Source organism: Triplophysa dalaica, chromosome 3, assembly GCF_015846415.1.
Source record: "Triplophysa dalaica isolate WHDGS20190420 chromosome 3, ASM1584641v1, whole genome shotgun sequence".
In the NCBI taxonomy this organism is placed as follows: domain Eukaryota; kingdom Metazoa; phylum Chordata; class Actinopteri; order Cypriniformes; family Nemacheilidae; genus Triplophysa; species Triplophysa dalaica.
In genome coordinates, this window is record NC_079544.1 from 14,489,192 (window position 1) to 14,514,660 (window position 25,469).

Genomic DNA, 25,469 nt, shown 5'->3' on the forward strand with positions numbered 1-25,469 from the left:
TATTTAGATGCCATGGGTGAATGTGTTTAACTTTAGCACAGAGTTGCTCCATTCATCACGAGAAGCCTCTCAAAGGAGCGCAGACCTTTCTTCCAGCTCAAGGCTCTGATATTAATCACATTTGTGGTCAACCGAACGACAAACACTTTCATTATTTTTAGGATTTAACCAATGAATCTTTTGCAAGTCTTCCTGTTGAACCACACTATAAATGGTAGTTTAAATACCATAAAACAAGCTGAAGGACAAAACCGCAGAATTTGTTTTGTTGGACGAGTCTAGCAGTCTTCTCACACTCATCAATGGCTTCTGCTCAAGATGTTGGATTCATTCCAGACGAAAGCATATGGCGATGTTCAACATGCACAGATATTATTACCATCAAAATGATGCTGCCTACAATTGAATGTTTACAGTTAAATTTTCCACATGGATTCAACATTGCGAATTCAATAATACAAATCAGACCAGGTAAGTATAGATGTACTTTAATATACTTTCGAGTTCCAGTTGAAAATACAACTTTGAATGAAAGGCACAGTAAGACCAGACCTTTTCTCAGTCTTAAAACAAACACATACAAAAGCAGACTTTTTTGTCTTACAGAAAACAAACAAATACATTTTTTTAACATAACCCGAGGATTCCAAAATTGCAGGAAGATAAGAACATCTTCATACGGCATAAATATACAAACTAAAACGAAGGACATGTTAAAGCAATAATTCCTTACACTCCATTGACTCCCAATATTGCTTATTACGAATGTAAAGTTGCACACAGGTCACGCTTGCATGAGAAAATAACATTTGAAATACGCACACAAATATTTACGTCACAAAACTGTTAAGAGGGCAAAAAGGAAAGGAATACGAGTAATAATGACAATGTAGTGCACCTGTTTGTAAATTTAAAGTGACAGTTCACCCAAAAATGAGAACTCTGTCATCATTTACTCACCCTCTTATCATTTTGAACCTTTAAAAGACTTTGTTCTGCAGAACACAAAAGAAGTTATTTTGAAGAAAGTTGGTAACCGAACATCACTGGCTCCTCTCTCTTCTATTGTAGGGACACAAAACCAATGCAAGTGAATGCGGGCCAGTTAACATCATTCTGCAAAAGGTCATCTTCTATGTTCTGCAGAAGAAAGAAAGTCATGCAGGTTTGAAATGACAAGAGGGTGAGTAAATGATGACTGAATTTTCATTTTTGGGTGAACTATCACTTTAATGTATGAGTACAGTGCAAGTGAATGTGACAGAACTGTATATCACGATAGCTGACTTCAACTGAATTGGTCCAAAAAGAGGAAAGTACAAAAACAGAACTGTATTTCGACAACAGAAACAGAAAACATAAGAGCTTGTGATTGCCCTTTTGGATGATATTGGTCAAAGCGTCGCTAAAAGAACAAAAACATCTAAACATTGATGACATTTGTCTTTGGTTTTTTTTTATTCTTGCATACTTTTTTGTTTGAATTCCCTTTATGGTTTTCTCTTCTTCCTTAAACTTCACACTGTCAAGGTACTGCCAGTGAAAAACGGATTGCCACTTTTTCATAAAGCATCGAAGACTCGCAAAGCATATTCATCATACAGGAAAGACTTGGGCAAATTACACCACTTATTGGAGGGAAATTTGATCAAGCAGGCTTTCAAATTCAGTTAAGACATGACTAAGGTTCCCGTAGCAAAGGAACCAGGTGGTTAATTCAATTTAGAGCTCAGAAATACAATAGCGCTAAGAAGTCAAACAAAAAATTAGCTTCCTGTGTCATTTTAGTAATAACCCCTGCTTACGGTGTACTCGCAGCTCACCATTATGAATTAAATAGAAACCGCAGACTCTTGTTCCAAAACACAGCCTCTATCTTAAGATGGATTTTTCAGAAACACACACACACACCAGTGTGATCACAGCAGTTTTAGCCTCTAGCCTGCCGTTCACACAACCCTCTTATCCATGTTCATGTGCAAATTTTTTCATTAGCCCCGGACATACCCAGAACCAAAGGTGTGATTGATAAACGTCATTTGAGAGCGACTTCCTACCCTCGCAGGGTCCACGAATGGCTACCACATCAGTGTACCTCTTAGGCTTTTTATTAAGCAGGAGACATCATCCCCTGTTCTTGACACTACCTGTTAGTACTGCTCAGCTGTGTGAGTTGTGCCAGATACTCCCGGAGTTCTTTAGCTGCCTGGAATCGACCGTAATGTTTCTGAGGCCTGGTGCACTCATCCAGCAGGGCCGTGAGGCGGCCGTCTTTGACCACATCAGTGGGGGGGTCGTGGAGGAGACCGCCCGTGGTCCCTCGCCAGGTGGCGAATCTGGAGAGGAGGTTTTGACAGATGGCGTAGTAGTTGTGGTCCACTGTGACTCGGGAGCAGAGGATGTCCTTAGAGAAGGAGAGACAGGCCTCTTTGTCGCATTCTTCGTAACGGCTCTCATACCAGATGTCGTAGTTCTCTGGTTTATCTGAATGGATCAAATAAAATGGTCAGGAAATGCATATATCTGGGAAATTATTACAAAATTTGATAAAATAACTTTTTTACTTTGATCATTCATACACAATACGATCAAGAACAATATTATATATTCCTTATTTATGTTTGTTTTGATTCTTGTAAAACAACTTGTTTCATTTTGTGAATCAGGTTATATATATATATATATATATATATATATATATTATAAATCAACGTTCATTTTCGTAGAGCTTTATTTCAACTTTATTCCATTTGAATGCATTTTATGTTAAGTAACGTTATGTTAAAGTGGCTGGCTTGATTCGGCTATTCACCGTAAAACAAATAAGTAATGCCCCCGACGGTAGGTGCAGTTCTTCACCTAGTTTAATGCTGAACAAATCGATAATGCTGAGGAATCCCTACAGGGCTTTTTTAGTGGATGTGGCAGGGGATGCTCAAATAGACTAGGCTGGGACAACTATTCATCAGCAGAACTACATTGAGTCATAAAGCCCCTTTAAAAGTAAGAGATCGGCTGTCTTGGGCATTTGACTCAGCTCGATTTCTGGCCAATAACTAATTAGAGAAAATGAAGTCACCGTGCTGCCAATCACTTTCAGTAGAGCCAATTTTGATATCCAGAGGCTGTGATGTGCCACAGCCAATCAGAGCGCACACTCGCTTCTTTGCTTTTCTGGCCATGTTCAAAATGGAATGCTACCATGCTAATTACAAATATTGCGTAAAGCTGAAAACTGTAACTTTTTTTGCAAGTGAACAAAAATCTGTTATTGAGTAAAAAAAAATCAGCTTTCAAAACTGTCTGACTGCCTTTCCAACGATTTGCAGTTATAAGCTTATAATAAAGATGCTTTTGAGAATGATTTCACTGGAAAATTCTGTTTGATTTCATTTACTTGAATTGAGTACATAAAGATAAGTATGTAAAGTGATACGCAAATTTGTTTAAAACGAAGATGGTAAAAAAGGCTAAACTTGCAGATTGCAACTTTTAACTTGTTTTTATATGTCGTCTATAAGATATCAAACTATTATGCCTACTAATAATAATTTTGTTTCAGTGTCAACTAGGGCTGTCACGGTATAAACATTTTCACAGTAAAAAATAATTCTCTGTAACAGTATCGCGGTATCTATTTACATGGTTACAAGAAATCACACTTCAAATTCGGGTGTAAGAATAAGAGAGAGAGAGTTTGTAACCATTGTGAAAATTTTTTTTACAGGTGCTGAATAATATTATACTATCATATTATAGGTTTAAAATGAACATGTCTCCATAATAATTGTTTTTAGTATCATGGTTATTGTCAATACCAGAATATTGTGACTGTTGGAAGAAATCGTACAGCTGTATCTATCTTTTATAAATATGATCAAACTAAATACTCTTCGAAGATACGACGTACAAAATACTACTCTATAGGAACTGTGAGATTATTAATCTAATCCATGGAATAACGGCTCATTATTTTGACAGCGGCTAGTGTTTATTACACCTACATTTTGACAGAAACCGGAAACTGATATCGCGACTTCTGACCACATCAGAAGTTCGTCACTACGCTTGTGGTCAGAGCCCATTATCTTTGAAACAAATACCATTTATTTGCATGTGTAATCCCCAATGAAGTTTTAATTATTTGTAATAAAATGACATTAGATGTTGTAAAAATAAATAGCTCATTTGTTACATTAGAAATAGAAGGTCAAGTTGAGTTAGTTCAACACATTGTGCGATATAGCATCCCACGCACTGTGCTCTCTTGTATGCAACTGTAAATGCAATAGGTCATTTAGGCATTCTATAGAGGGGTGTTTCTTCATTACTGCAATAATTTAAAGAACCAACCATGTATAGAATACCTAAATGACCTTGAAATATAAAGACACTGTGTTCTTCTATGAACAAAATAACACTCCTGAAGTGCACAAATCCTTTCCTTTAAATACTTAACATAACTATGATTTGTAACACATTGAGAAGTTGGACCCAAAGATGACTTGAATGATGAAGACGAATAAAAAGCCTTTCCACTTTCTTCCCTTTTCAAAATGACTTGCAACCTTGATTCCCACACAAGTCTATTGTAGTTCTGTACATAACTCCACATCAATAAAAAAAGTGTTACCTAACACTTAATAAAGATCTATTCACAAGCAAACACACACACAAGGTCCATTCAGACTAACACAGTCACAGACTAGCAAATGGCCATTGTTATGTACCACACATGCTCCAAGTTCATCTGCCAGCCCAGTTTGGCCATGGTAGATGGCAGATACACTGGCATACATATTTGCCTCGGCACTGCATAAATACATGCCAACTGGTAACCATTTATATTCTAATGTGCAGCTTTAAACCACATTCGAATCTTGCTATGCAAATGCTGTGACAGAAATACTTAAATGTGGAACGGGAATCTCTAGGCTGGGCTGTGGTAGTAGGTCATACACGATTACATTAGTTGTCCACCATCGTTTTGTGTGTTAATAAAATCATTTATTTCAGCAGGACATCAGATACTAAAGTGAGGTCTATCTGGTTCATACAGCAGGAGCTGCAGTCGCAGGAGTCACATGAGAGAGGCGAGATGACTGACAGGACGTTGCCACAACCAAAAGCGCAATACAATGTCTGTTAATAAAAGTTTTGAAAAAAGTTTGTCTTTGTTTCATTGTAGTTGTGTCTTCATGAAAAAAATGAACCACAAACTAATGCTGTCCAACTAGTGCTGTCCAACCGAATACTGGTTTCCAAATAAATGTATAGAGGGTATGGACATGTCGTCACTTTAACATGTGAACACCACATGAGCATGTTCCCGTGGATGGCATAACACGCAGCAAAATGACTGCTTAAAATATCAGTAAACGCAATTCCGCGCAACATTTCAGTGTCCAAGAACACCTGATTCCGTTGTAAGTTGTATAGAAGTCGTGAGGATCATCGTTGAGTCCAGCTGCTTGTAATTTCATCAAATAATTGCATGTTTTAGTCTCGGTTTCTTTGTCTCCTATCCTCCTTAGCCATTTTGCTGGTTGTTTTCCACCCATGGGAGGGTGACATGCTCACGTGGGAAAGTGACGTCAATGGATGCGCTCATAATGTCTATATAATATGTGTGTGACATGAGTATTCATGTGTATATAAATGCACACACATTAGGGATGCTCTTTTCGGTTAATTTCCATAACCGAGAACCGACTCTCGTTATCTGAACGTTAACCGTTAAAAGATGTTACTATTAAATAAAAATAACTGTTGTGTCTTATTTCGCATCCGGAGGATGCAGACTTCGAAATGAGACACAGCTACAATTGATGAGTGTCTGTGACATGTAAAAATACAATAACAAAAAATTCACAGATTTATTTTAATACACAAACAGGAGCATAACGAATAGATCAGCAACAGCACCTGCACACATATTATCACATTCACGAACTTGCAGCGTTTTGGACAGTTGAAAAAAACAGAAATAAAAAAAATCCAAAGCATAAAATAAACAGGCAAGAAAATAACTTAAATAATTAAATTATGACCAAACGAAAACACAGAAGAACAAAGTTTATTTCCGTCAGAATGCATTTTCTTCAAATAAAAATAACAGGCCTACATTAATCCAAAGCTTGGCTAGTTTGTATTTGACGAGAAAACTTTCACATGGAAATAAACTTTGCCGGTTTTCGTTTTGTCATAATTTGTTAATTGTTTAAGTTATTTTCTTGGCTGTTTATTTTATGCTTTGGATTTACATCATTTTAGTTTTTGCCCAGCAGAAAGTTTTTAGCGGGTCTCAAAAGCTCCAAAGCTTGGCTTGTTTTTATTTAATAAAGCAACATGTTTACGTGTTGTGGAGACAGTCTGGAGCCTGTTGACAGTTAGACCCGCAGCAGAAAACACAGTTTCAGATGGCACGGATTTCCCGGGAATGAAGAGGAAAGCCCAGGGAAGTGCGTTTCATTTGCTTTCAACCAGCCAGGATTAATATTCAAAGAGGGCACATGCCACCTAAATGTGTCTTCTCTTCGCTAAACAGATATAGATCTGATCTGCTATACCCGCGCAAAATTCTAACATTATTTCAGATTCTTATTTTTAAGTCACATCTCGAAAGAAAACAGGGAAATCACGGGTCACGCAGTTCTCTCTTCCTTCCAAAGCACACGGGAGGCTGCTGATGCTAAGCATCATGAGATAAGTTTATGTAAAAGATAATCTGATTGCTAGCACCGAAATGCCCTTGCAGTAGCTGAGCTTCATTTCGATGCAGTGTAGACATGCCGGGAAGATAGAGAATGTCACAGCATGCTTTGAGCGTGATTGTCCTACATTTAAAACAACAAACTTGAGCTTGAGCAAGGCTGCCAGTGACGGACGCCGTTTGGAGGAGTAAAGCCCTGACAAATGTGGTCTCAACAATCAGATGAATTACACTTGTCCAGTTTCTCCAAATGGTTTGCGTGATTGGATTTGAATCTTTCTCGAAAACATTACAGGGCGTATTTACACCTGGTCGCACACGTCTGCACGATCCATGAGTATACACATGTATAGCATGTTTTTCTTTCACAATACAGAAAACTTAAAAACATGTATGATTTAATAGTTATTTAAAAACATATTAAATATTTATTTAAAAAAATATGATAATTTAGATTTCTTTTACTGCCGGTTAACTCTTAAACGGTCAATATAAACATACCTAACAAACATACATGTGTGTGTATATACATATATATATATATATATATATATATATATATATATATATATATAAATAAATATATAAACTGTACACTGTGTGTCACCAGTTTTGAAAAAAAATTAACCAGTTGGAAAATGTATATATATATACTGTATATATATATATGAAGAGTTTGGTTCCAAAATAAGATAACGAAGTTTAATATCAATTAGATTGTCTTGGTTTGGTTTTTTAAGCCATAATAACTTAAAAAATACAGCTGACTAACATAATAAAAACTTGATAACATGATGATAAAAAAAAACAAGTAATTTAATTTTAGAACCAATCTCTTCATAACAAATATTTAAATAAATATCTAAATTTATATTAAAATATAGTTTATGTTATGTATACATTTAAAAATATTATTCATATTTCTTAAATATATACATGTTTGTTTGTGTTCATGCATAAAAATATACATGACACACACACACACACTATATAAACACAAACATTTATTTAGGAATCGATGTATTGCGATTAATCAATTTGACTGCACTAGTTTTAAAGAAAGGAGAAAATCCAAAGATCTTTCATTTGTTTGTGTTACAAGACAGGTGTACCCTGACCTTCATCTCATTTGTCGGGTTAATAAAAGTTCTATGTTTTATATAAGCAAATATGTATATTTTTCATTAAGAATAATTAATGAACAGACCTATCAAGCATTCCTTTTTGTTAAAGGGGAAAATGTAATCTGGCAGTAAAGATCAAAGCGCTCCAGATTCTGAGTGTGACACCAGTTTTGACAATTTTTTAACCAGTTTCCTCACCATCACAACCTAGGGGGCTCTACTGCGTTTCATTGACTATTGGCGGTTTACTCAGGTATAGCGTAACATGAGCTTAAAGTACCAGAATAGAAACGGCAAACACTTTAATTAGAAGTCTGGGATGGGTGGAGGCCCAACAAAGGTTTCCACCTGGTCTACGAGACTGCGATAATTCTGCCTGAACGTTCTGACAAACGTTTATGTTGACACGAAACCATAAGCTTAAGGTTTTCCAGCCCAGCGGAGGAAAACACTGAAAGTGGGTCAGGATATATAAAAGTTGAGTGTAAAAAAACATCCAACCTGGATAAACATTTCCTGAACAATTTATAACGCTATAAAACAAGCCCCGGGGCACAAAAAATCTAAAACAAAAGCAAACTCACTCTGTTTTATTAATCTCTTGTCCGCCACTATGACGTTTTCTGCGTCAACGACGATGACTTTTCCGTCACGTTGCCCGACTGCAAAGTTGTCAAAGGTGACGTCCAGCAGATAAAGGGCAAAGTCAAAGTCATTGTTGGTCAGCTGCTCGGCGATGTCCATCAGCTGCTTGGCCAGATCCACTCTCTTCTCCCAGGGTGCATTGTAGAAGCTCCAGAGCTCCTCGCCCACGTAATTCACCGCCACCATCCGGCCACAGGCCCCCAGGTATTTGGCGAACGGCCAGCCTTCGTCGGACGGAAAGCTCTACAGAGATGAAACATGAGGAAAGAGTCAAGGTGAGCGCAAGTTTCCACATGCACATGACAACGGCTCTGTTCCAAACCCTAGAGCCCTTATACCTTCTTATGTAGTATCCTAACCATCATGAAACCCCAGACTGTCGTGAACAATTTGGAATGCAATACATAGACAGCAATGTCACACAAATAATGAGACTCCACTATAAATGTGTAGCTTTACACTATATCCACTATAAGCAGCTCAATAGGTTTTGGAACAAAGCACATGTTTTTCACCAACCTTCCTCTCCCAGACATGAGTAAAGATGCACATAACTCATTTCGTCTCTCTAAGGCCCATTGTCAAAGTACAGCAAAACTGCACAATTAGCTTTTTAGCAAAGCAGTCATAACAAATTTTCTTAAATACTGCGGATATTTGATAGTCTCATTTCATGCTAAAGCATTAAAATTGGATAAATTACAACTTTAAATTCTTTGAATTTCTGGTATTAAAGTTTAAGGACAAAGCACAGCATTCAGTGCCCAGCAGGAGGTTTCAACATCTGGCCAGGAGAGACTGAATCACGTAGAGGAGAATCTGCAGCTCACAGCATGCTTTGAGATGGACCTCTGGCATAGCGAATCAGTTAAAAATAACCTCTTATCGGTTCACGCACCCTTAACAACCGTTCACACTTAAAATCGCTAACCTGGGGCTTGAATGTAATTAATCTTTGGCATTTAAGTTTCCTCATTTTATATTTGTAAACCCTGGGTTAATGTTCTTATTCACATATTTATGAGGTCAATAATATTAGTTTGATGACATTTCGCTCACAATGGGTATGCGACCGGTCTTAAATAGCTGCTTGTCCATCTGTGAAATGCTTGCAGGTTGGCTGTTTTAGGTCTTTTGAAACATTAAAAAGCTAAAACAAAAATGTATCCATTTAAAGGAATAGTTGTCCAAAAATGAAAATTCTGTCATCATTAACTCATGCTCATGTCATATTAAACTTGTATGACTTTCTTCAGTGGAACAGAGGAGACATTTTGAAGAATGTTGGTGAACAAACAACATTGGCGCTTATCGACTTCCATTGTATAGACTAAACCTCTCAGACATTTCTCAAAATATCTTTTCAGACGAAACAGGTGTTAAACAGCATGCAGGTAACATATGTTTTTGGGTGAACTATCCCTTCATAACAGTTAAAAAGTCACAATTTCTCACACAATTTAACTGCAATAAAGTAATAATCTACAGTTTGCATAAATGATGACACAATCTGAATCGATGTTTAGTGCTAATGTAGATGTTTTGAGGGTCTGGTTGTTATATCGCCCACCTTCTGACAAGCAGTCAACTCAAAGTTTAGAACAGGGTGGCATTGGCCCTCCTCTGGGAACATTTCGTCTTAAGTTTCTTTCTCTGACAGAATGAAATGTCTGTGAAAGGTCATGTCCTATAAGATTGACGATGAATTGTTCCATCTTCCAAGAAAAAAAACTGACTGTGCACTGCAGAAGCTCAGTGGATGATGTTGCACTTAACCGATGGAAAAGGAAACTTGCGTTCAGACCACACTTCTCATCTTTTAAGTCTGATACTCACAGAAAGTATAAAAAATGCTATAAATAAATAATTTTTATTTATATAAATAAAAGATCAAAGACGAATCTGTCACTCCTTTGTTTTGTTTCAAAAGAACAACTTCAGTTAATTAATGTCCTTTTGAGTTAAAGTATTAAAACACAATGAGAAGAAATCACAAAAAAATTATCAGAAGCCTACAAATATATTTTTACCAACACTCTTGAAGGGATAGCTTAACCAAAAATGACAAAAGGGGGAGGTAATGATGACAGAATTTTTATTTTTTACGTGAACTATCACTTTAAGTGCTCTATTAAGTGATAAAGTGAGTCATAATGTGCTGCCATTGTGAAGAATTCACCTCACCGGACATTAAATGATCACTTTTGCATTCATACGGGTTTGGAAAAACATGAAGAAAAGATTTTCAACGGTATGTAAACTATTACTTAACAATAATAAACGCAGATTCCTTTAATTATACAACTGGTTTTAATCATAAACTAGATTTTAGCATGTTACTAGCTCAAGTGAAGTTTTAGGTCACTCAGCATGCATCAGAATGTAGACAACTCGCCAAGCTTGTTTTGTGAACATGTAAATCCGCCTCTTGATGCGTTAGAAACCTTTTATCCATTTTATTTACCTACTGCCTTAAAAATATTCTCTGGCTGCTAGATATTGCACTGATGTTATCAAACAGCACAATGGCATTCCAGCGGGTCCAACTTTGCAACACTCTCCTATCAAATTTCAAAGTATCAGCATTTTTGACAGACTCATAAAACATTAGGTGTGCAACACACCACTAACCAAAACTAAAGGTGTACATTATTAACACATACATTTACCTATATAATAAGGCAGCACCAAGCACCATTACCTGAATGTAAAGGAAACAACATTCATACAGTACATTTAGCCTATTTGAAGTCATGCCTTGACATTAAATTGACTTTCATTAAAAGCTTTAGGAATTTGTATAGTCATCATCTATAAACTAGAGGACATTGTAAACGTTTTGTAAACAGCAAAACCAACTCTTTTTTTCCAAAAGAAGTGTCCTTGCTTCATATGAGACTGGAAAATAACACCAAACATGATTTTCTGTCTCCTTGAACAAAGTAACGGGATGTGTAAAATGGATATAAGAGTCAAAACTAGGGGTGTGACGAGATGTCATGGCACAAGATCTTGCGATCCAACTGGTCTCACGAGAACACAATTTCCTTACGCAATTGGGGTGATGGAGAGCTGGGCTCGAAATGCGACCATTTTAGTCGCATATGCTCCCTATACATAACCTGTGCGAGAAAATATATTTGGGACGATTTGTGTGAGTGCACATTTTGTTGTACACAACAACAAACTGAACAGTACTGAACACGTTAACAACTGCACAAAGTATGTGCGTGCTGTGCCGTGAGCTACAGTGACCATCCCGGCCATTAACAGACAACGTAATAACGGTGATACTTCCCCACCTTTTCTAGGTAAAAATGCGCTAGACGGATGGTTCCAACATTACCGTGCGACAGCAGCACTGATGATGTGTTTATGTAGTTTTTACCGTTTCTCTGAAGGCTATGAGGGTTCAGTCAGTGGAGGAAGGAGGATTTGTCAGTGTGATATGATCGTCATATCGAGCATGATCGAGCATATAGAGAAAACCAACCACACCTTTTTACTAAAAGCTACAAATGTTAAGAAATCAAAGCATACATTTTGTGAAATTACTTATTATTATTTTTCAAAGTGTCTCGTCACACCCCTAGTCAAAACCATTTCTTTACCAAGTTTACCAAGAGAAGACGCAGAGATGCATGATTCATAAAACACACTATTATGACATGTGAGTCCACTAACGTGCCAATTTCGTCTCAAGGAGAAACTGTGAATACGAGATTAATTAAAATCTGAAGTGAATGTTAACAATTTTCACCTCAAGCCCTGTGGAGTCACAGCTACATGTGCTTTCGACAGGGATATAATGTGACCAATTATGTCAAAGCCTGATGCAGAAACACAGACTAGTCATTAAGAGAGGTTTATATATGTTAAAGGAATAGTTCGCCTTCGAAATGAAAATTCTGTCATCACGATGACATCGTCATTGTCTATTGGCCCAAGCCTAATTGCACCTTACAAGGTTTTTGGACAACCATGACAAAAGTGCTTGGTTTTAAAGACATCATAGGACAGCAAGTGAAATATAGTCAAACCCTTTCATTCTGTTGCAGCATGTCAAACTGTTTTTGTAACAATGTGTTTTATGTGATCGCCCCAGTTGAACCTGGAACCAGACTCGTTATACTTCCTTAAGAGAGATCAGTCGACTTGCTATCGGGCAATCCACTGAATGCTATTATAAGTGTCCTTTTGCACATTCCTAAAAACAAGCGATTAACCGAATGTGAAGAGAGAACCGTTGGAGACGTTGCAGGTTTTGTTCTCTTAATCATGTGGAAATTCCAGCCCATCAAGATTCGAAGAGCACGTCCGTGCAGTTTGCTCTTCACCCTACATACAGAATGGCCAAACCTACTTATGGTATAGCTGGTTTGAATGCAGGTGAAAGGCTGTCTTGTTTATGACAGATGGCCAGGTGCTTATAATTTCCAAAAGAGACTCTTCTGATCTAACCTGCTGTTATAGAGGTGGCAGTTTAATGGTTTAAGATCTTAGCTATAGAATCCTAAAGGCGGCTGGTTCAAAAAGGAGCAGTCTCACAACCAGACATTGCCTCACAGAATGGCTAAACCCCAGGTGAATCCAGACGAGGTTGCGCCTGTAATATACGTACTAAAGTTTCTTTAAATAAGAGCACATCTGCTTGACAACTAATAAATAACTGCAACTTCCAAAGCTCCCAAGACTACAGTTTGCTCACACCCTATGCAATTATAGAGCCTTTCAAACTTGTGCTGAAGTGTGAGGAGAGAATATCAACTCTGCACAGATGGCTGTGCTCTAAGTGACAAACAGTAAAAAAAGAAACCGTCGTGTTAGAGAAGTGGCGCATGGCATGCTGAAACTTAAGGATGGACGTTTTTGTGGGGAACCCAGGTTCGATCCCTAATAATATCCTCTCATAATATTTATCTAAAAAATAAAATGTGGATTAAAGCATATGGTTTGCGTTTTTACTTCATTTTGTTAATAGACTTCCACAGGGATGAAGTATTCTTTCAAGTCAACCTTGAAGTTAGTGCCACATTGGTTCCCTCGATCAAAAGCCTATGGATTTGTTCCATAGATTTTTGGAAGATAGCAAAAATAAGCTCTGTGATTAAAGGTGCAGTTTGTAAATACCGCAGCTAGAGGGCGCACGATTAATACAACAACAATTCCGTAGCTTGCTGAAGCTGCGAAGGAGCTTGGAATGATGGGATCTGTGGTCTTCAACTCCACCGCTGATGGTTTTCAATCAGACGGGAACGAGAAATCATGTTAGCAGATTAAGTAAAGTTTTAGAATTGTTGCCAATAATTAGGTTCCATAAATAAGTGACTGCTCGAAACAAGTTAGTGGCTTGCTAGACGCTACTTTTGTTCACAACACTGTTGTCATGCAGATTCTACGTCAGTAAAGGCAGTAACAAAGGGGGATGCAGATATGACGCCATTGACAGGCAACAGCACAGCCCTGTGTCACTGTTTAGAATTTTGATTTTCTCAAGATTTACAATAGTAGGAAACATTTGAGGTATTATAATAATTCATTTGTTACATTTATATAGTGCTTCTCTGGACACTCAAAGCGCTTTACATGGAAGAGGTAATCTCCTCAACCACCACCAGTGTGAAGTATCCACCTGGATGATGCGACGGCAGCCATATTGCACCAGAATGCCCACCACAGACCATCTTATTGCTGGAGAAGAGACAGAGTTACGAAGCCAATTTGCACATATGGGGATGCTTAGGAGGCCATGATGTATAGAGACAAATGGGCAAATTTCTGGATATTTTTCTGCAAAATTGTCACAAACTGCACCTTTAACAGGGGTGACACTTACTCATTTTGTTCATAAATATAATATTTACAACATTTACCATTTTATAAGCCTAAGTACAACAGGCAGAGGTAAAAAGCTTACATAAGGCTACAAACAGACTACACCCTGATTGAATGACATCATTGTCAATTCCACCAAGTCTCCAATATCTCTATACAAACTTTTCTAAAAACATGTTCCCATTCCTGATAAGTAATAACTCCGTGGATGATTCCCATCTGTGTTTTTTGAGATGAAGTAGTCGCTTTTAGAAATTTGTTAGAAACTGTCATTTTAAAGACGCAAAAAAGCGTTAAATAGTCGCAAGCGGGTTATAACAGGTGTGCTTTATGTCATAGAATAAATCTTAAAAACGTACATCTTTGGTTATCCGCAGACCTTAATTCAGGCATTTAACCAAAAAGCCATTAAAAAAACCTACTGACTTTGGGGTTGATGGAACCGGAAGTCCTAAAATAATAACATGCTTCAGGATCTGCATACAAAAATAAATCATTCCTGGCCCTGCGGTACTCTATAAATGTAATATAGAAATGCTATATTGTTTAAAAATGTTGCTGGGTAATTGGTCCTTGTCGGAATGAATAAGAAAACCAAAATAGCAGAGTACCTGAAGAAAGCATGTCAAGCTCTCCAATAAACCCCGTGCAAGTCATTTAAAAGTATTTCTAAATGGTGTAATGGTGTTCGAGATTTCAATCTGAATAAATCTCAATCGAACAGAGGCATTAAAACACTTTTTAAAGGTCTGCATGCACATAAAGGAGGTGAGCTCCCCGGTTTACAGGTCCTAAATAATAGTTCTTGTCCTTGACAACAACCTTGCTGTGCTCAGTCTTGTTTGTGAAAGCCTTACACACAAACAGCAGTTGACTCCTGTCAGCTCTGGGAATGCTTAGAAAGGTGCTGCGGGCACGGCAACCTCATAATAACCTCATTGTCAGGTGAAGGGAGAGGAGGCGCACGCCACACACCGGGCCGCGTGAGAGATTAATGCCGTGATGGACGTGACCCTCGGGGCTCTGCCTGTGCTATTCTCAGCCTCGCCGAGCAGATGGGCCATGTTCTCAATGGAAGGAAGGAGGAAGTTGTAACGCAAAGCACAAAGTCGAGCGAAGCAGCTTTTTCCAGAGGACACATATTTCACAACAACCTGACACAATAGCAGGCTAAGGGGAACAAATTGTGTTTCTGACCTTTTGGGGGGTGGGTAAAAATAGCTGTAAAAATGCCAGTGGACAAAAAAGAAAAACGGGCATCAGAGTTCTTGTCACATGCAGATTTTTTAATCCTCTCACTGTCTTGTCTGTGGCTGCAGAGTTTCTTATTCTCCCCTGAGCAAAACATTTGCCCCGTGCTGTCATTAACACAACATTAGCCTATTTTTTATTCAAACCTTAAAATACACAAGCTGAAAAAAACTGAACTTGAGTGAGACCAGACTCACGCTGCAGGGAAAATGGAAAACAGCATTGCTGCAATATGACTGTATCTAAGGTTCACTTTTTGTTTTGCAAACAGATGACTAATTGCTAAAATGGTCACCTTGTAATGTCTGTCTTAATTGTGGTCAAACACTGTGGCCGAGAGCCTTGCAAACAGTGTAAGTAAAAATGAGGGCAACAAGAAATGTTCCTTTCCACTGTTTTTATCACTTCCTGTCTATTCTGGTGATTCAAGTCTGTTTTCAACTTCTGCGTCGGACCTACGCTGTAGCCTCTACGCCATAGGCAACGAGACGGTTTTCGTTTATACGTGTGCACGTGTTTTTTTTGAACGTGTCCATCCTGGGCGTTCCCGCTATTTTTGTTTTCGTGTGTGTGGAGTTCTAACACCATGGCAAATGGTTTGTAAATACGCAATCGTTTTGTCATGTGTGTTTTCACGAATAGAAAACGTGACGCCTTCATTAGGAATCTGTTCACTTATAGAAAAAAATGTCTTTAAAGACGAGACCTTGTTTCTCATTCGCTTTATGTGACCCTTCTTTCTTGTTTTGTCCCTTCTTTCAAGGGCTCACACCCCTGGCTGCTATTTCTGCTGATAAGGGGGCGGAGACTAGCAGCTTATTTACACTTAAAGACACACAAACCAAAACAGCGCGTTTCTCCTCACATGCAAAACTGGGAAATTAGAGCATGGTATAATAAAAAAAAGATCTGTGGTGTATTTTGAGCTGAAACTTTCCAATGATTTATATGACAATTGTATAAAAGCACAAAAAAAATACCCTTTAAGCATTGTATAAAGAAGATGTGTGTCTACACAGCTGGCAATGTATAAAGAAGATGCGTGACTGCGCAGCTGACATTGTAGAAAGTAGACACGTGTCTAAGCAGTTCACGTTGTATATAGACGCGCCTCACTTTATAATTCTTTTACTGAATATAACAACATCAAAATAACAGTGGAGCTCACTCTGTAAAACTGTATAAAGACACGTGTCTGCACAGCCCACGTTGTATAAAGAAACGTGTCTGCGCAGCTCGCATGTATAAAGAAACGTGTCTGCGCAGCTAGTATGTATAAAGAAGACGCGCCTCACTTTCTAACTCTTATTGAGTATCACATCAGAATAAGAATACAATCTAGCCTAACTTTAGACCTGTGAAGCTAGCACTGTACAGAAGACGCACGCCTGAATTTATAATTACCCGGCTTGAGCTATATAAAGAAGATCCGTCTCGGTTCAGCTCATTTATATTTCAAATGTGTTAAATAAGATCATAATATGAAAACATATGAACAAAGTTAATAAAGGCATTTATTACCCACTGGAGTAATATGGAGCACTTTAAAGATAGATATAAGTGCTTTTTAGAGCTTTAACATTAAGAGATCCATAAAAGATAATTGTGTTCAGCTTAAGAACAGAATTCATACACACCTGAGATGGCATTTCTGGGTGAGCTACTCCTTTAAACTGAAAAAGGTTGCTATACCTTCTGGCACTTTTCCTAGCCTCAGGAAGTGTGATGAATCATTTAAAGCATTCTAAGGGACAAACACCTGCTAACTTTACCATTATGTTTTCAACAAACAGCGAGTGCTCCCAGGTAATCGCATCTATGGATTAGGAGCTAATTCATTACCGGCACCCACAGCAAACTAATGACATTTCATTATGTTGACAGCATTGCTGCGGAGGTTTCAGGGCAGACGTGGGCTAAACTGTATGTGGCTAATCAAATTTAACGGCCGCTGCTCCGGAGACGGATCAGATTGCCTTTATCACCAAGAATGCTTGAGGTGTGGCAGATGGAGTGAATGACGGGAGGCGAGAACGGATATTGGTTGCCTACATAGAGATGTCCTTTTGTTTTCCCAGCCCTTCGACAACCGGGTCAATCGCAAAAGAAATTGGAATAGATTAGACAAGCCTAAAAATCAATGCAGGACAGAGGGGTGCGAAAAGAGAACTGACAGGGATGGTCATTGGTGCAAATAATAACGAGAGGTGTAAAATACAGCGGACATAAATACATGGAAAATATATATATATATATTGTATATTGCTCCACAGAATTTGCAGTTGGAATAACAAACAGGCTTGATTCTCGTCTGCAGGAATTGTTCAGGACAAGAGCGCCGTTGCCCAAAGCGGTGGAATCTCTTAGTGACCACCGACAGCAGCAAAGTATATATTATTTACAAAGTCTGGTGCAGAACTTTAAAATATGCAAAGATGCACCGTTACTTTCACGCATCCGACACACTGCCTCTGGACCAAAAGAAAACACAAAGCAGTTTGTAGTGTGTGAATACCTGCAACACAAGAGGCTCTGGGTTGAAGGCCAAGGTCATCATTAGCTGCATTCGTTCCGTGTCTTTAAGATTCTTTAACAGGAAGCTTCCAGAGTCCTTGGTCTCCGCATATCTCCTAACCAGCCGATCTAAAAGCCTCTGGGATGGACAATGGACCAGATCCGACCAGCCCTCCACGACCTCCGGGGTCAGCAGTCTCACGTCCCCGTTCAGTCGGGCAAACTCGGTTTTGTAAATAGCCTGAATCAGATCACATCGGGGTCTTCCGGTGGCCCTCTTGCATATCTTTTGATCGATCTCTGCCAGCTCTTGATTAGAGCCCAGGCGTTTGAGCACGACCCTGCGACTTCCTTCCCTGGGCTCTCCGTACTGAGCGAAAAAAACATTCTTTACGTTGAAAAAGTCTAAAAAGCGCAGGCGACCCCACGTCTCGAAGGTCACCTGGCCGTTCATGAACTTCCGACACCAGCTGGTACCGAAACAGGCCGGACACTTGTTGAGGCTGATGAAGCGCCGATCGGTGAGCTCGTTCCTCTGGAAAGAGGCGAACAGGTTGTGAGTGTTCATCAGCAGGATAACGAAAAGCGCTACGATGAAGAGGAACTTGCCACACCGGTAGACGCGGCCGAATTTGAGCGGAATTATCCGCAGCATGCTGACGGGCAGCAGCGGGCGGAAGGGGTGTGCGGATGATCTTCGTCAATGCGGCTGTTCCATTATTATTATATTCATTCCCATTATTCAGGTCAGCTAAAGCGGTCTGTGCTCCCATCCGTTTCAAGGGCCCTTCTCATCATGTTTTACACGAGGGCTTTATGATTTCACGTCGGGCATTAAGCCGCCACACCAGAATTCCCCTTCACCTGAAACAGATAAATTAAATCAGATTAATAAAGCATTCAAGTGGTTTTTGGGGGGGGGGGGGGGCGGTGAAGTAGAGAAGTGGCAATACTAACACTGTCAACAAAGTCCGTACAAGCTTATTTCTTTCACAAAAAATGACATTTCAGAGCTATTTAAGTGAACAGATTGTTTCAAGCTAAAAAAAAAAGGTGGATTTAATTATGGAGAAACAGATGCCCAATCAATCATCACTTTAAGATTGTTACATTTACATTTAGCAGAAGCTTTTATCCAAAGCGACTTACAGAGAGTTCAGGGAGCAATAAGCGATATGTCATACAGGAGCAATAATACTATAGGTGCTAAAACAAAGTTTTGTTGCATCATGTTATATGTGCAAATTTACCATAGTAGTCAAAACACCATAAACAGCTTTGTGGGGAGGGCAACAGGAAGTGGAAGATTAAATTAATGTCAACACTCTCTCCACAGCCGATGTGTTGCGATGTGTGAGGTTTAAACAAAACATGTGGTCTGCATTAATTTGCTTCAAAATAATTTGCATACTTCAAAGTGTTTGACAGCGTAGATGGTGACAGAATTAGACAGGGACATGTTTAAATGAAAGTGTTAGCAATTGAATAGTCCATACAACACAAATATGGTTGAAAGAAGTGAAAAAGTAATTTGCAAAACAAGCAGAGGTAGTTACTCTGAGAAAGCTCTTTTCATAAGTGAGCTGAATCTCCAATAAGATTTTTGGTTTTGGAACATTAGCTTAACTCATAAAAGCAGCAAATAAACTAGACTGAGTATCACCTGATCTCTTTCTGTTTATGTCATAATTTAATGTATTGAAATGAAGTTAAAGAGAGCCATCAAATCACACTTGTCTGATCCTTCAAATTATTACTAATTTTAACTAGGGAGATAATGAGAAAACTTGAGGATCGTATTTTGATAAGATTTCTGCCTTCACCTCAGGAACAAAGAAATGTCATTTAAACATTGCAATCTATGATTCTCAATTCTTTCATCATTTACTAGCCCACTTGAGAGAAAGATATTTTGAAGAATGTAAAAAACAGCGCTAACCCTTGACTTGCATTAGTTTTGTGTTTATACAATAGAAGTTAATGGGTACCGCTGTTGTTCGGTTACCAAGTCTTAAAAATATCTTCTTTTGACTTCTGAAGAAGAAAAAGTCATACAGGTTTGAAATGGCATGAGAGGGATAAATATTAACAGAATTTAAATTGTTAGGTGAACTATCCATTTAATGATTAGGAATCATAAATTTATCAAATGTGCCAAATTGTTCCTACTTGCATATTTAAAGTAGAGAAAGAATGTGCCATGTATTAATTTCGCGCACCTCAAAATGACTAGGTATTGAGAATAGTCAATTTGTAGGTATAGCCAAAGGTTCAGACATGACCATACTATTCAAATGTTTTCGAGTCAAACGTGATACCCCTCAGCAATTACATCACCGGACTGAACTCAAAGGCTGATTCAAACAAGGCTGTAGCATGGGTATTTTGAATACAATATTTGACTAAAAGTGGGAGGGGGTAGAGCCGCCTTAAGTTATATCTTCCTTATTATGTAGATCATTCTCTAACAAGGCCTTATTCTACAACTCTTTAAATATATTACATGTTATGTTGGACACATAAACAATACAAACTGTATTTTTTTATGTCCTAAAAGTAAGTGGAACAACGTAAGAATGCATCACAGATATAACTGCCAACAACCAAAATATAAAAAGTGCTATAAAATAAATTTGAGCATATACTTTGATGATTTGAAAGAACAGATCACCCGAAAATTCTTTACTCATTTATTCACCCTTTCATGTTATTTCAAACCTGTAAGACAGATTTGTTTTTATTTTGGTTGAACTACCCAAAATGAACCTGGCACACTTTGAACACTTGACCCTAAACTAATCTCTAAATTTGCCACAGTATTAACATAGTACTTTGCCATAGTAAACATGACTTAACTACTTTTGGAACTAACAATTTCCAGACAGTCTTTCTCATTTCGTATGTGCAATATGCCTCAGACGTTCAGTGAACAAACTGTGGGTGGTTTGTGGGCCTGCCATGTGATGAAGATACTATTGTATCATAAGCTCGCATATAGAGGGAAAAAATAATTGAACAAGCACGCATTAGTAGTGAAAATATCATTATTTAAATATTTTTACAAAGTCCAAAAGGATAACAAGTACAAGATCTGAAAGCATGGGTCATTTTTAAGGAAAAATATACTGTGAATGATGGTTGTTGGGTTCTTTTTGAGGCTCGTGTGAGTAATGCTGTCATTTTCTGCCTCACATGTAGCGCGTTATGAGTGGGTGAACTTACAATAAAAACCACACCTCATAAACGTGGTCTAGAAGCAAGAGCACAGATAACCGAACAGCCCTCTCGCAGGACATCTTTTCACAGTTATGGCACAAAAGCTCTAGCAGCTCACAACTTTTAAGACCAAGTATAATGCGCTCCGAGATACAGAACACAAAACGTACACTGAAGGGATAAGGCACATCAGCGAGGGGTAAACAGACTCGGAAAACATCTAGCAGATGGTGACGGCTTTCAACATGATTCATCAGGACCTGCTTCAAAGCTCCACAACAAACCTGTGTGCCAGCACTATTCAACAAATCCACTTTTAGCATCACTTTAAACTTTTAAACAGATCATGATAAATTGAATAGTGTCTGAGAACTCTACAATAATGTGAAAACTTTCTTTTGAATCTATTAAAGTAACATTGACACAACTTAAAATATATCAAAAGCATTTCATTATATCACAGATGCTAGACTGAGAAAATAAGCCAACACAGACAAAGTCCAAAAGGATAACGAGTACAAGATCTGAAAGCATGGGTAATTTTTAAGGAAAAATATAATGTGATTGATAGTTTTATGTCCTTGAAAATTCACAAATGTTTTAGAAAATCTGTGGTGGGTCATTTATCGCGCTGCATACAGCTTGAACTTGCACTGCTATGTGGCATTAAAGTGAAAAACCACAGTTGTCACAGTTATTGACTGCTCCGGTCAATAATGTTTGATCACACAAGCATTTGGCCAAGCCATTATGCTGCAAGTCAACAGTCACTAACATAACCAGATAAAGAGCTCTAAATTATCCATGCTGTGCACGCATGAAGGCAAATATAAAAGCATGTGTGTCTGCACGCGTGTGGCAGGAGTGGATAATGTCAGCTTGCATTTACACCCTTGTGATTGATGTCTGTACTGTACTGTAAGAAGGCAAGTGTATGTGACCTACACCTACCTATACCATGTTTACAGCTCAACTCTTTCCATGCAACGCAATATGCTAAACATCTTCATTACGCGTTCATTAAAAACAGCCACAGAGTTGTTGTAAAGCCAATAAAAACACACTTAAGTACTTGAAGAAACGCTAAGAGAGTGTTGAGGTTTTATGTGTCTCTCCTTGTATGCTTCGATTATATAAAACAAGTGCACTTTTTAGCCCTGCTGCCACAAGACATCGTGAAGAATGACGGTGACGAAAGCTCCCGCACAGAGGAGACTGTATCCTATTGGAACAAAACGATAAATGCCACGTTCGTCGCCGGAATTTACGACACGCCTTCGTCATTTACCGGAAAAACAAGCCTCATATGGATATTTCCATTAAACAAACACATCAAATCCCTTCATAATACCTTTGTTAAGACCACGGAGCCGTGCCGAGCAGTTCTTTGATCGATGGATGTACTTTTTGGAGCTTCAAAAAATCGCCTCCCCATTCATTCCCATCCCGATTGGAAGAAAAATGATACAGTATAACTCCTGTAGCTCAGTGGTAAGAGCATTGCGTTCGATCCCAGGGGATTGCACATGCCAATGTATAAATGTATAGGATAACGCAATGTAAGTCGCTTTGGATAAAAGCGTCTGCCAAATGCGTAAATGTAATTGTAAATAACTCCGACAGCATTATTCTTCAAGAAGAAAGTCATATTCAGTCACGATGCCTTGAGGGCGAGTAAAACACGGGGACGTTTTGATTGGCCTCTCATCCCCTCGCTACATTGTAAAAACATTTGCAATACTAGCCGAAAACACTCAAAGGTAACCATTGTTTAACTACTAAAAAAATATCAACCACAAATGAGCATGGTCTCACTATATGAATAGTTGAATCGTGCTATTTGTAGTAAAACTGTGGTTATACAAACCTAAATAATACAGTTTTACTCTAAAAACTTTAACAAAACCATTGTTTATTTTCCCAAGCACGCATTCTGTCAAACCGTTACAATACAGCCACATCTGACCGCTCGTGCCATGACCGCGGGAGTCAGCAGTCAAATCGCCACGTCAATCAGGTGCGCGCTCACTTTGACCCCCAGTATCACAGGGTTGCGAATGGACACAACGTGGTCTATTGCAGACAGATAAATATACAGCAGGTAAACAGCAAGACTCTTTTCTCTATCTGAGCAATGGACTAGAAACTTGCTCTGATTGTTTCTAGCTGAAGCGTCCTTCCGTATGATACACGTTGATATAAACAATCACAAAACTAGTGCGGAAAATATGTTGTTCCCATTCTTATCTGTTGAGCGATGCGCGTAATGCTCGTTTATCAGAAAGTAACGTATAACGGACTTGTTAACCACAAGCTTAAATAAAGTTTCTCCATGTATTTGCTTTGTTGTGTTATGTTCGCCAAGTTACTTTAGGCGTCTCGACGTAAAATTCTCTTTAAACAGAAAACATATAAATGAAATGACAGGAAATTGACATTTCACAACCTACCGAAAGCAAATAAGAAGTGAAAAGTACAGCTTTATTCCGCTCGCTGGAGAAGGGACGCGTTCGGTGTCTATTTATGAACTCCTGTCTCTTATTACCAGTCTTCCACATCGATGCATTCCCACGTTGTCCTTATGTTGCGCGCACGCTGCTATTCCCTTTTCTTTATTGCTTTCAAATTCGCTCCGGTTCCTCCACAATCTTGAGACAAGTTCATTTACTCCGCGAGCGTTGAAGCAGCTGCACAAAAGATCCGACTTCTCGGATCGGGTTTCGTATTTACGACCCTTCTGGTCAGTTTACGTTACTGGTTACTAGGTGATAGTGTTTAAACTCCTCCCCCAATCTCTAGAGCGCTGCTCTCTCTCTTTAAGCAATTAGTGAATACGTACAGAAGGGGGCACAAATCTGGGACCCCTAAAAAGTTTCTACGAGTACTCAACAAGTTTGTAAAAAACAGATAATCAATATTATTACTTTCCAAAATGTTTGAAAGATTCTTGGGTTTTAAAAATAAGTAAATCTCACACGTTCTTTTTTACTGTAATGTCCTATAGAACAGATTATTAGGTGCTTCCTATTCTTTCCATGTCATCACAGTTCTGTTTAGTTATTTCCAAGGTCAGATTTTAAATGTGTACTCAGACCTCTAAACCACAATAAATTGACATGGCCTTGCTGTAGAAAGGCTTTAGATTTCTTTTGAGAAAATTAAACTTGGGCATTATTGAGGAATCCTGCCATCAACACGAGAGCATTTTTTAAAACACATTTGACCATTGAATTCTAAAAAGTCCCTGATCTCAGTCCACACTGAATGCAGACATACACAGCCTACAATTGTGTCCATGTTCTGTATACTTTGTAAATAATACAAAATTGCAATTATTGAGTTTTAGGTAGAGAATAGAGAAGCCACTTCTGTCACAGTTCGCCCACACAGTTATTTTGAGAAGTTGAATGTGTAACACGTGAGCCAAGATAACCAGACAAAATGTCAATCACATTATAATAGCTACATTTCAGAAAAACGTTTTTAGAGCATTTATAAATTTGAATAGATTTATTTCACATTAAATAATAACTTACTTCACCAAATATGGCTTAATTCACTAAAGCCTTTAATGAAAGTGTAATGTGTAAGTATAATGCAATGCTATTTTGAAAATATTTATATTTAGTAGAAACAATGTCTTTTGTTTGGGGGATAGTGGGAAGTGTTTCCCATTAAATAGAGCTCTTAAACAAGAAAAGTACTTTGATGACCCCTGGTGGCAGTAGTTGATCGTAACGTCAAATACAAAGGGATTGAAGAACTGAGCCACATTCAAATTGTAAGAATGTTATTGCATGACTTAAAAAAAATATGGGTGTTAAATAATAAGTCGGTACAAATTATGCCGGACATTTTCTCAAAACTGTCCTAACTTTACAGCCAGTTTCTGTTTACCAACTTGGCACAATGTCATTTAAAGTAAATGCATGTAGTCAGTTCCCTTTAATTTAGATAGGTGTTCTAGCACAGTAACCAAAAGTATTATTCCTCACAACAAAGCAGTTTTTAGATTACATCACATTATAAGAATTAGTTTTGTAGTTCATCATTAAGATCATTGATTTAGTTTATATTTACATTTATATTAATGCATTTGGCAAACGTTTATCCAAAATGACTTACAGTACATTCAAGCTACACATTTTCTTACAGTATTAGTAGCTGTGTTC

At 38.2% G+C, this 25,469-nt stretch overlaps 1 protein-coding gene across 1 annotated transcript; it reads right to left on the reverse strand.

Annotated features, from left to right (window-relative positions):
• Positions 1 to 472: 472 nt before the first annotated feature.
• dipk2aa (divergent protein kinase domain 2Aa) lies at positions 473 to 24,013 on the reverse strand. Its single transcript, XM_056744434.1, has 4 exons — positions 23,748 to 24,013; positions 18,083 to 18,945; positions 8,421 to 8,724; positions 473 to 2,484 (listed from the first exon to the last, which is right to left on the reverse strand). The coding sequence occupies exons 2-4, from the start codon at positions 18,734 to 18,736 to the stop codon at positions 2,144 to 2,146; spliced, it is 1,299 nt and encodes a 432-aa protein (XP_056600412.1). The 5' UTR covers positions 18,737 to 18,945; positions 23,748 to 24,013; the 3' UTR covers positions 473 to 2,143.
• Positions 24,014 to 25,469: the final 1,456 nt, after the last annotated feature.

What these genes read in the sequence shown, in the direction of transcription:
- dipk2aa (XM_056744434.1), bottom strand. Translation starts at nt 18,736, where the DNA reads ATGCTGCGGATAATTCCGCTCAAATTCGGCCGCGTCTACCGGTGTGGC. An exon ending in CAGAGCCTCTTGTGTTGCAG is followed by an intron (nt 8,725 to 18,082) that starts GTATTCACACAC and finishes TCATCTCTGTAG; the next exon opens with AGCTTTCCGTCCGACGAAGG. An exon ending in CAAGAGATTAATAAAACAGA is followed by an intron (nt 2,485 to 8,420) that starts GTGAGTTTGCTT and finishes TGATCCATTCAG; the next exon opens with ATAAACCAGAGAACTACGAC.